Source organism: Lonchura striata, chromosome 31 (genome assembly GCF_050655825.1).
Source record: "Lonchura striata isolate lonStrDom1 chromosome 31, ASM5065582v1, whole genome shotgun sequence".
Lineage (NCBI taxonomy): Eukaryota > Metazoa > Chordata > Aves > Passeriformes > Estrildidae > Lonchura > Lonchura striata.
The window spans coordinates 3,505,222-3,517,537 of NC_140733.1; the positions used below are offsets into that span (position 1 = coordinate 3,505,222).

General features: G+C 53.2%; 1 protein-coding gene across 1 annotated transcript; it reads right to left on the reverse strand.

Moving 5' to 3' along the window:
- Positions 1-8,519: 8,519 nt before the first annotated feature.
- On the reverse strand, positions 8,520-10,305 carry LOC144248807 (olfactory receptor 14A16-like). Its single transcript, XM_077790794.2, has one exon. It carries the CDS (start codon positions 10,303-10,305, stop codon positions 9,373-9,375), a length of 933 nt encoding a protein of 310 aa, XP_077646920.2. The 3' UTR covers positions 8,520-9,372.
- Between the last annotated feature and the right edge of the window lie 2,011 nt (positions 10,306-12,316).

Sequence of the window (12,316 nt, forward strand, 5' to 3'; positions counted from 1 at the left end):
CCAGCCCAGCTCCTGAGTGACCAAATGACCCCAAGTCCCACCTGGGGGAAGGCCCAGGAAGACCAAGGGGTATTTAAGGCTGACCACAAGGCAAGCACACATCTTGACCCTACCTCCTCTTGGAATTTCCATCTGAACAATGCTGGAATCCAGGAGTTGGTAGCTGAGTGTGTGCTTCTCTGTATCTTATTGTTCTCTCTTTTTGTATCTACCTCTTCTATTTCTGTACACTTGCAAATATTGATTAACTTAAAATTGAACAGGCTCAGAGTTTGTGAAGTTGAATGGGCCAAGTCAATGCTTTGAGAAGCTTTTTCTGTTGATTGAATGCCATATTAAAATATTTGCCAAAGTTTCACTGATTTTCTAAATTTCCCAGTAAAGGCTGTTTTGTTGCTTAGAGCTCCTGAGAAACTCTTGATAGTGTTGCTCCAGTGCATCCAACTCAGAGGACACAAATTATTGTCACTCCATTTAAATGTCTCCTTGAGAGAGTTTTTTAGTGGATGGGGGTCAAGGCTTGTCTGTTCTGCTTGGCACAGCCCAGGCAGGGCTTTCACAGCCCCATCCCACACTCCATTTCCCAGCTGGAGCCGCTGGTGCCTCTGAGTTCTGCTGCCCCAGCCCCAGGGACGCCCTCCTTGTCTGCCCATTCCCCCAGGGTGTCTGGGCAGGGATGGCCTCAGTGGGGGCTGCTGACATCCTCAGCAACTTGGAGGCTGCTGCTGAATTTTACTGCTCCAGAGGCTTCTTCAGCCTTCAGCTCTTCAGTGCAGGAATTCAGTGCCCCAGGGCTCATTAGCATTCAGAACACATTAACAAGCCAAGCCTCTGGGAATATTTTGATTTAAGCTTTCAAATCCTTTGTGGTTGGTTAGGCGGATTCCATTAGTGTAATTGAAATTAATGACTTTTATTTACACAGGGAGTGAGAAACCATTTTTTAGGTCCCATTTTGATTTTTTAGTTAATACATTGATATGTACAATCTCCAGTTGACACTGAATCCAAGTACCTCCCCATGCAGTTGGAATAGATATGCAAATCAAGACCCTTCATGGCTGACAATCCATCAGACTCTGTCCCTCCCCCCACCCCACCATTTCCCCCATCCCAGCCCTGGCACTCAGAGCAGCCTTGTGCAAATCTGAGCTCCCTCCAGCCCAGGCTGCACCTGCAGGTTTCAGCTCCTGGGCTCCAACTCCCACCTGCTTTCCTTGGAGAAGGAGCTGCCCCAGACACAGAGGGATGTTCATTTATTGCCAGCCAACAAAGCCTGGGGAAGGCACAGCTCTATCAAATCCTGAAGTCATTCCTCTGCTGGATATTAAATCCACTTTGCACAGCAGACAGTCTCAGAGCAATGGAAAACACCTTCTGTGCCCAGCACAGATCCCAAGGTCCCCCCAAACCCTCCCTGCCCCAATTCTGCCCAGATTTGCTCTTTGCACACACCCGAGTCACAGGCTGAAGTGAGAAGCTGCCTCCATGCCCAGAGGGAGAAAAAGAGGGAAAGTGGATGAAGAGCTCTCCTGTGCAGAGCCAAGGTCCAAGTGCAGCCCCTGCAGTGGGAACCACAACTCATCAGGTTTGTGTCCTTTGGGCTCAGGGATGGTGACACTCAGAGGCACAGAAAGGTTTCTTGCCAGCAAACACAAGTTGAACATTTGAGCAGTTAAATAACCATCACAGCTATTCTCTCAGCTCTCTGGGATGTCCCAGCAGCATCTGGCATGTCCCCCATCCCCAGGGGATTTCTGTACAGGAACAGTTTTAGACAAAGACATAAGAAATGGTAATTCTGTGATGGATATAAACACAAAAAGATATCATTCTTATTTAGTAGAACTTCAGAAAGATTGGGTCACTCCCTGTTGCTCAAAGCATGAAACCAGTCAGTTGAGAGGCCCTTGAATGACCAGAGAGCATCTAGAGGAAGAAATCTGGGGGCAACAGTTAGGACATAGAACCAGCTGGTCTAGTGAAGAGATGCCCTTACACATGACCATTTCAACAGGAGAACTGGAAACTCCTGAAGAATGGGGGAGATGTTATAAAGAGAATATTGGTGACTCAAGAAGATGGGAAGATCACTATTTCTTCTCTTTCCCCAACAGTACACCACCAGGAAATTCCTGTTACTGGTGGGGAAAACTTTGATATTTATTAAAAGTAGCAAACTAACCCAGAGAATAAAAATGTCCTTGTATAACAAGATATCTTAAAACTAAGCCCATTTCCAGGCAGACATCAGCTGTGTGCCCATGGACAGGCAGTGCCACTTGTGCCCTGAGGTGCCGAGTTGGGATTGGATCTCTCAGAGAGGAGCTGAGGGAGAGCAGAGCACCTTGCAAGCTGCAGGTCCCCGCCAGCCCCGCAGGGCTCCTGTGCCATCAACATCTGCTCTGCTCCAGTCTGGAACAGGGCCCAGCACGGTGCCGGGACCATCAGAGAGCTGAGGTGTGTGCTGGAATTCCATGCCCTCCCCATGGCGCAGCAGCCCTGCATTTCCCTGCTGCAGCCTTGGTCTCCAGCACAGCCATGGAGGCTCTTTGGGCTCCTGAGTGTCCCTGCAGCCCCCAAGGGCAGCTGAGCTCTGCCTTGGGCACAGGCAGCCCTGGCCAGCGCAGGCCATGCTCAGCAATTCCTTGTCTGTGCCCGGCCTTGCTGCCAGCCTGGGCAGCGGCTGCGTGGCCCCTCGGTGGCCCTGTGCTGGCCCAGCCATGGTGCCACAGCCCCTGTGCAGCCCAGCCCAGGACAGGAGCATTGCGGCTGGGAACGGCCCCTGTGCCGTGGGGCCCTGGGCAGCCTTGGGGCTCTGTGCCCCATGGCCTCCCTGCTGGGCAGCCTCTGCCAGCTCCTGCCGAGCCCGTGGCACCTGTGGGGCTGCACAGACAGCCCTGCCCGGGCTCTGCCGGCCTCGGGGCCAGCAGAGAGGCGGCCAGGGCTGGCCATGGCCGGGAACAGGCCCTGAGCCCCGCAGGAGGATGGAGCTGGGCCACAGCCAAACTCAGCCCAGGGCAGAGCTGGGCTCAGCAGCCAGGGCTGCCCAGGGCTGGCACAGACAGAGGCTGGCGCTGACAAATGTCCTGGGCCCCTCCCAGCTCTGTCCATGCCCCAAGGGCACAGAACAGCCTCCTCTCTGGGGCTCTTGCCTGTTTTCAATGCCTGCCCAGGCGCTGGCCCTGCCCCACAAGGCCTGGGCTGAGTCCTGCCCCTGCCCGCTCAGCCAGGCTGAGATGGACACTGATGGTTCCTGTGCCAGGCTCTCCCAGCCCAGCCCAGCTCCCTGCCAGCTCTGCCAGCTGCCCTGAGCTCTGGGCAGCACCAAGGGCCTCTCCCCAGCACAGCCCAGCCGGCTCTGGCCCCACAGCTCTGCTCAGCCCAGGCTGCTCTGGGCACTGCCCCATGGCCTCAGCCCCTGCCAAGGGCACAGCAGCAGCTGCAGCTCAGCCAGGACTCAGCCCCACCATGGGGGAAGGGGCTTGGCCAAGGCCAAAGGAGCTCCCTGGCTGCCCTGCTCCCCTCTGCCTGAGGTGCTGAGAGCTCTGCAGCCCCTCCTGCCATCCCATCTGCCCAGGCCAGCACAAGAGCCCCGGCCCTGGGGCCCTCCAGAGCTGCTCCTGCTCCAGGCCCAGGGCCCATCCCAGAGCTGGGGCAGCCACAGAGCTGTGCCCATTTCTGCTCATTGCTGCTCTGATGGGGATGGATCCTCAGCCCCTTGGAGGTTGCTGGTGAATTTTACTACTCCTGAGGCCTTTTCTTTCTTCAGCTCTTCAGTTCAGGAATTCATTGAGAAACGCTCATTAATATTTTTTTCTAAACACCTGAACAACAAAAGCCCATGGGAATAATTTAAGTTTTCAATTCTTCTGTGGTTAATTAGACAGATTTTGGAAGTGTATTCAAAGTGAATATACTATATTGAAAACAATGCAGGCATAATTGTTTTGTCCTGTTGTCTTTTCCTATTCATAGAATGATATCAGCACTGTCAATTGATATTGACCTCCTAGCACCTTCTCATGCAGTCTGAACAGATATGAAGATCAACACACTTCATGGCTGACAATCATTAACACTTTGTCCCTACCCAATCCCCACCAATTCCCCCATCCAACCCCTGGCACTCAGAGCAGCTGAGGAATGGAGTCACATCCAGGGGTGTCCCCAGGGCTCAGGACTGGGGCCAGGTCAGTGAAATCTCTTTATTGTTGATCTAGATGAGGCCATCGAGGGCACCCTCAGGCAGTTCCATATGAGCCCAGGCTGGGTGGGAGTGTGGCTGTGCTGGAGGGCAGGAAGCTCTGCAGAGGGATCTGGACAGGCTGGAGCCATGGGCCCAGGACAATGGGATGAGGTTCACCAAGGCCAAGAACTGGGTCCTGTCCTGGGCTCACCACCACCCCAAATCCCTGGCCATGCCCTGCCCCTGATCCCCACAGCCTGTCCTGTTTCCTTCATCCCTGCATTGCCAGGGACTTTCTGGGACAAGGGAGCTCTGCTCTGGGGGTGGAGGGAGCTCCAAGTGCCACCACTGGAGTGGGAACCACAGCTCATCAGGTTTGTGTCCTTTGGGGTCAGGAACTCGAGGGACTCAGAGGCACAGAAAGTTTCTTTTGATGGCCAGCAGACCATGGTTAAACAGGACACAACTTAATAACAATCACGCTCTTCCCTGAGCTATTTGCTACGTCCCAGCAGAGTCTGATGAGTCCACCATTCACAAGTGATTTTCATGCTAGAATGAATTTCAGACAAACATGATTCTGTGATAGATATAAACACAATTAAGTTCTTGTATCAGGGTGCTCATTCTAGAGTGGGGGAAACAGCTCAAACAATTCCTGATCTGCAAAGCTGTCAGTGGTGGATGGAGAAAGGAGGTCAGGCTGCTTTTCGTGCTGAGGAAATGCTGAAACCAGCCTGTCTCATTTCATCTCCTCCTGGCCTGGATGATCTCCTCTCTTTCCCCTTCCACCCATTGGCTTCTGTCTCCCACCAGGCCCCCGGTGAAGAGCCTGGCTCTGTGTTCTCCATCCCCTCCTTGCTGGCACTGCCAGGTTGGGATGAGGAGCCCCTCAGACTTCCCTGCTCAGGCTGGACAAGCCCAGCTCCCTCAGCCTCTGCTCACAGCGCAAGGGCTCCAGCCCCACCTTGGAGGCCCTTCCCTAACCCTGCTGCAGCTGCCAGACATCTTTCCTGCCCTGGGGAACCCAACCCAGGCCACAGGACCTGGATAATCCACGTCCTTGATGTCCTGGTCACACAGCCCTGGCCCCTTTTCCCCATGTCAGGCACTGGGGTGGATCCTGTGGAACATCGTTTGGTGGAGGCTGTGGCTCCAGGGGGACCAGGGGGATACCAGGGGACAGGGACCCTGCTGGGCATGAACAGCATTGGACTTGTTGGTAGAAACTGTGAGGGGGAGCTGGGGTGGATTACCAACCCAGTGACCTCACAGAGCCCGCCTGGAATGTCACACAGCCCCTCTGGGATGTCACACAGCCCCTCTGGGATGTCACACAGCCTCTCTGAGATATCACAGCCCATTCTGTAATGTCACACAACTGGTCTCTGATGTCACAGACAACTCTGTGATGTCACAGTCTGCTCTGCAATTTCAAAGCTCTCTCCTGTGATGTCAAAGCCTCTCTGTGATGTCACAGAGATGGCCTATGATGTCATAACTTCTTGATGACATCACATTAACCACTCTGTGATGTCATGGACCATTCTGTCATAGATCACTCATGTGATGTCATAGCCCACTCTTTGACCTCATGTAACCAGATGATAAATTGTCTCCACCAGGTGAGCTGACACCTGGAGCTTGTTCTCCAAAACCCCAGGTCTATGGAGACCCCACAATGCCCACTGTGGGAGAAGGGGAACTGGAAGTTCACCAGCCTCAGTGTCCTACCAGCTCAGCCAGGCCCACAGGAACATTGGGGCCCACGACCACCAGAAACCACCAGAGAGACCCCCAGGACAGAAGAACACATGGGTAATGGAGAGGGGAAATATGTTAATGGTTTTGGGGAAATGATTATCAGATGTGTGTTTAGTCCAGCACAATCAATGAATATGTGTGCAAAATACAGAATATGAACAGAAACTTTCCTGTACTCAGCATGCTCAGCTTTGGGAGGAGCTATCCCCTGTGCATCCCCCTGAATAAAGAATGCTGCTTCTTAATGCTGCACTGGTGTTAAGGAGTTTTCTGTTTTACCGAATTTTTGGTAACACTCCACTCCCAAGGAAAGCCCTGTCTCCTGCTGTTCACAAACAGAGAAGGGCTGGTGGCAGATGTGGGGGTCAGAGGCTGCCTGGGGCACAGTGACCATGAAATAATCAAGTTTTCAATGATCTGTGGCAGAAGGAGAGGCAGCAACAAAACTTCCACACTGGAATTAGGAAGGGCAGACTTTGGCCTACTTAGGATGCAGATTTGGGGAGTACAAAATCAGGTACTGATTTTTTAAGGAAAAGAGCCCTTAAAAACCAAGGGTTTCAGGAACGATAGACACATTTTGAGAAAGCAGTCTTAAGGAGGATGGAGCAGCCTGTCCCAGTGTGGCAAAAGATGAGCTGGTGAGGAAAATGACTGTCCTGACTGCCCATGGAGCTTTTGTGGGAACTCAGGGGAAAGCAGAGAGAGCATTAACTTTGGACAGAAGGTCAGGCAACTTAGCAAGTGTTTAAGGATGTTGTTACATCATGCAGAAAGAGAAAAGGAAAGAAGTGAAATTTCAATTAGAGATTAACCTGGCCACTTTTGTGAAAAATAATAACAAATGTGTCTATGATTAATAGCAAAATGTGGTATAAGGAGAAATTCTACTCTTTATTGGATGCAGTGGAAAATAGAGTAAATAAAGATAAGGGAAAGGCTGAGGTACTTAACACCTTGTTTGACTCAATTTTCAATATATGGAGAGATTGTCCTCAGGACAAGAGTTCTCCTGAGCTGGTAGATGGGCACAGGGAGCAGAACAGCTCCCTGTAATCCAGGAGGAAGCAGCTGCTGACCTGCTGAGCCACTCAGATGCTCACAGGTGTATGGGATCAGATGGGATCCATCCTAGGGGGATGAGGGAGCTGGTGGATGAGCTCCCCAAGCTGCTCCCCATCATTTACCATCAGTCCTGGCTCACCAGGGAGGTCCCAGAGCACTGGAGGTGCCAGTGGGAGCCCATCCCCAAGAAGGGCTGGAAGGAGGATCTGGGGAGCTCCAGGCCTGTCAGCCTGACCTTGGTGCCCGGCAAGGTTATGGAACAGATCACCTTGAGAGCCACCACAGGGCACCCACAGGATGGCCGAGGGGTCAGAGCCAGCCAGCATGGATTTAAGAGGGGCAGGTCCTGCCTGAGCAACCTGATCTCCTTTTATAACCAGGTGACCCTCCTGTGGATGTGGGAAAGGCTGTGGATGTGTCCATCTGGACTTCAGCAGAGCCTTGGACACTGTCTGTGACAGCATTCCCTGGAATAGCTGCAGCCCACGGCTTGTGCAGGTTCCCTCCTGGCTGGGAGATGGAAGAGCTGGCTGGAGGCTGGGCCCAGAGAGGGGTGGGGATGGTGCTGCACCCAGCTGGTGTCCAGTCCCTGGCGCTGTCCCCAGGGATCTGTGTTGGGCCCAGTCCTGTTTAACATCTTCACCGATGATCTGGGGGAGGGGATCGAGCCCACCATCCCCAAATTTGCAGGTGACACCAAGCTGGGTGTGAGTGTGGATCTGCTGGAGGGCAGGACAAGAAGGCACAGCCTTCAGCTGCACCAGAGGAGGTTTAGGCTGGACAAGAGGAAGAAGTTCTTCACAGAAAGGGTGAGTGGGCATTGGAATGGGCAGGCCAGGGGGGAGGTGGCAGAGTCACTGTCCCTCTCCAGTGGCACTCAGTGGCATGGTCTGAGTGACAAGGCGGTATTAGGGCATTGGTTGGACTTGGTGATCCCAAAGGTCTTTTCCAGCCTATTTGATTCTGTCATTCTGTGATGATTGGGACACTCTGGGGCCACTGTGACCCTGCAGGGCCTTGTGGAACTAAGAGGACCATGGTGACCCTGTGCAGCCCCATAGAACCAGGGCTCCATTGTGGTGCTCTGGGGCCCAATGGAACCAGGGAGTCCCCGTGACACTGGGTCCTGGTGGAACCACAGAGGCCATGGTGACACTGCAGGGCCTCATGTGACCGAGGGGTTTCACCACTGTGACACTGCCAAACCAAGGAGACCATTGGGAGAGTCCAGGGCCCAGGGGAACCAAGGGGCCCTTCTGACACTGCGGGGCCTCATGGAACCAAGGGGACATTGTGACACTGCAGGACCTTGTGTAACCAAGGGGCCACTGTGACACTCTGGGGCCTCAGGGAATCTGGAAGGCTGTTGTGACACTGTGTGGCCTCGTGGAAACAAGGAGTCCATTGTGACACTGAGGGGACTTGTGGAACCACAGAGAGCATTGTGACAGTGTGGCACCTCATGTGACCATGGGGCCTTTGTGACACCCTGGGGCCCCATGGAACCTAGGGGCCACTGTGAAACTGCGGCACCAACGAGAACACTGTGAAACTGTGAAGCCCATGGAACCAAGGAGTCCATTGTCACATTTTGGGGCCCCATGGAACCAAGGAGACCAGTGTGACAGTGCAGGGCCTGGTGTAACCAAAGGGACATTGTGACACTGAGGGGCCCCTTGGAACCAAGGACATCTTTGCAGATTACACCAAGCTGGATGTGAGTGTGGATCTGCTGGAGGGTAGGAGGGTTCTGCACAGGGCCCTGCACAGGCTGGATCCATGGCCCAAATCCAACAAGGTGAGGTTTAACAAGTCCAAGTGCCGGGTCCTGCACTTTGGCCACAACAACCCCTGCAGCGCTACAGGCTGGGGACAGAGGGGCTGGACAGCAGCCAGGCAGAAAGGGACCTGCAGGGACTGATGGACAGCAGGCTGAACATGAACCAGCAGTGTGCCCAGGGGCCAAGAAGGCCAATGGCTCCTGGCCTGGATCAGGAATGGTGTGGACAGCAGGAGCAGAGTTGCTGTGCCAGCACTGATGTGCCCCAGTTCTGCACACAGACATTGCTGCTGCAGCTCCAGAGAAGGCAACAAAATGACATCTCTGCGGAAAACTCTGCTGGGAGATCCTTTAGTTCCTTCAAAGCCATTGAGAGCACAGCCCCTCATTGACACAGTCTGTGGGCACAGGGAAGGTGGAGAGAAACAAAATGAGAAATGGCACAAACCATGACATTTCTTTGTGAACAATATTTAAAAAACAAAACAATGAAAAATAATGTGCAAAATGAAACCAACAAGAAGTATCGAAGATTACTTTTATTACAAGTGATTTGTAGAAATTTGCTAGCAGTTTAATGTTTCTGAAAGCATCCAGTCATCAGTCTCCTCACTGCAGCCTTGAGCTCCTGGTTCCTCAGGCTGTAGATGAGGGGGTTCAGGGCTGGAGGCACCACCGAGTACAGAACTGACAGGGCCAGATCCAGGGATGGGGAGGAGATGGACTGGGGCTTCAGCTGAGCAAATATGCCAGTACTGACAAACAGGGAGACCACGGCCAGGTGAGGGAGGCAGGTGGAAAAGGCTTTGTGCCGTCCCTGCTCAGAGGGGATCCTCAGCACAGCCCTGAAGATCTGCACATAGGAGAAAACAATGAACACAAAACAACCAAATGCCAAACACACACTAACAGCAATGAGCCCAAGTTCCCTGAGATGATATTTGGAGCAGGAGATTTTGAGGATCTGTGGGATTTCACAGAAGAACTGGCCCAGGGCATTGCCATGGCACAGGGGCAGGGAAAATGTATTGGCTGTGTGCAGCAGAGCATTGAGAAAGGCACTGGCCCAGGCAGCTGCTGCCATGTGGACACAAGCTCTGCTGCCCAGGAGGGTCCCGTAGTGCAGGGGTTTGCAGATGGACACATAGCGATCGTAGCACATGATGGTCAGGAGGGCAAGCTCTGTTCCAAGGAAGAAGATAATCAGAAAAACCTGTGCAGCACATCCTGAGTAGGAGATGTCCCTTGTGTCCCAGAGGGAATTGTGCATGGCTTTGGGGACAGTGGTGCAGATGGAGCCCAGGTCACTGAGGGCCAGGTTGAGCAGGAAGAAGAACATGGGCGTGTGCAGGTGGTAGCCGCAGGCTACGGCGCTGATGATGAGGCCGTTGCCCAGGAGGGCAGCCAGGGAGATGCCCAGGAAGAGGCAGAAGTGCAGGAGCTGCAGCTGCCGCGTGTCTGCCAGTGCCAGCAGGAGGAAGTGGCTGATGGAGCTGCTGTTGGACATTTGCTGTGGCTGCACATGGGCACCTGTTCATGGAGAAAGGACAGTGAAGAGTTAGAGGAGATGCCTGTAATTAAAGTTAACGCCATTTCCCATACACCCTCCTCTGTAACACAGATGTATACACTTCTGTATTTGAGAGTTTTGTGGTTTTCTTTTTATGCTGCCTCCATGTTTCTCCTGGTATTCCTGGATATCAGAAACCCTCAGCATATCTCCATCTCATTGATGAATACAGTGAGTTTTCTGAGGAAAGATGATGAGTGGAGACTGAGAGGAGATGATTATTCATTCTGTTTGGAGTTTCGCTTGGCTTTCATTTTTCTCACATGAAGGATGGTCACACTCCCATGTTTCTCTTACAAACCCTCAGGTAAAGGTAAGAGCAGATGGATCCACCGCAGCTCAGCTCCGCATTTGTAGCCAAGGACTCACTTTGCTCATTTCATCAACCCAGCAGCATTTTCAGGGTCACAACAGTTCTGCCTTTCCCCATCAATCTTATGACTCAAAGATGCTCTAGGACAGGTATGCACCCTGCATTGAAGCTCCCAGCTTGGACTGAGATCTCAGGGACATTTCCAAGTGTCCTTCTGATGGCACTGGATGAAGGGAGGTGCAGCTCCTTCCCTGGCTGCACTGCCAGCATTGCCCAGAGCCGGGCACTGGGGACAGCTGTGTCACCCTGAGCCAGCTGTGCCCCCTGCCAGAGCCCCCAGTGCCGGGCAGCTGCTCCCAGCCCTGTGCTCTGCAGAGGGAACTGGGCCCGGGGCTGCAGAGCTGCCCCACGGCTCTGCTGCAGCTCTGCCTGCACAGGAGGTGCTGCACGCCTTGGAGCCCCGGCCCTGAGGGCAGAGGCTTGGCTGGGGCACAGGAGGGACGGGGCTTGTGCAGAGGGAGGGGCTGCACTGGAGGGGATCCTCTGGACATCTCTAAACTCTCCCTGCCTCAGCATTTCTGGGCTTTGTTTTCTCTCCTTCCCTGATCTTCTCTCTGCTTCCGGGAGATTTTCCTCCTGCAGCTGTTTCCCTGTGCCTGATCTCTCCCTGCCAGCACTCCTAGACCCCAAATCTCTGTGTACTCTCCTTGGCAGAACCCTGCCTGTTTGCAGGGCACTGGCTGGGGGCAGGTTCTGTTTGCAGCTTGGGGAAAGGACAGCTCAGACTGAGCCTGATGGCTCCAGCAAAGGTGATGCTGCTGCTGTCCATGGGTAGAGTGGCTGAAAGCACATTAGGGATCTCCTGTGAACCTATAATTAGTAAAATAACACCACTTCTATTGTCTCATGCACTTGTCAAAATTCATAATCCACCATTAATATTTATCCCCCTCCCTGCCACTCTCCAATAATAGGAAACCGAATAAAAAGTCTTAGGAAATTTCTTCTTTTTTATCAAAATCGTTGTCTTGGAAAAATTCTATGACTGATCAGAACCCCTCAGACTGTCAGAGATTCATGAATATTTCACCTCCCCAGCACCAGAAATACTCAGAATTGTACTCACAGGGTCTGACAGCACTGGGATGTTCCAGCTTTAGGAGATCTCTCCAGGAGCTGCAGCTGCATTGTCCTGCAGCCAGAGGTTCCTGTGCCAAGGGCTGGCAGTGATTCTGCCCCAGGCACTTCTCAGCCCCTTCCCAGCCCTGACTGATTGAAGCTCTCTGTGCCTCTGTGCTGTGCCCGGGCTGGCTGCAGGCAGTGCCCCAGCCCTGCTGGGCTGGCAGAAGAGCTGCTCAGCAAGAGAAATGTGCTTTTGAAGCTCTGCTTGGTTGCCAGGATCACCCTCTGTGCCAGGAGCCCAGCCCAGCTCAGCAGCACAGACACAGCACAAGGACTTTAATGACCTTCTGGAGCTTTTTGCTCAGGCTCTGAACATCAGGCCCTGAGAGGGAGCTGCAGAAACCTCTGCAGAACTCCAAGTCAGAATCCAACTGCAAAGTTTCTTGGACTTTTAATGGGTCCCACTGAGGGACATGACTGACAAAGTGTCCCCAGGCCCCAGGCAGAGCAGAG

Coding starts and splice junctions, on each gene's coding strand:
- LOC144248807 (XM_077790794.2), bottom strand. CDS start 10,305: ATGTCCAACAGCAGCTCCATCAGCCACTTCCTCCTGCTGGCACTGGCA.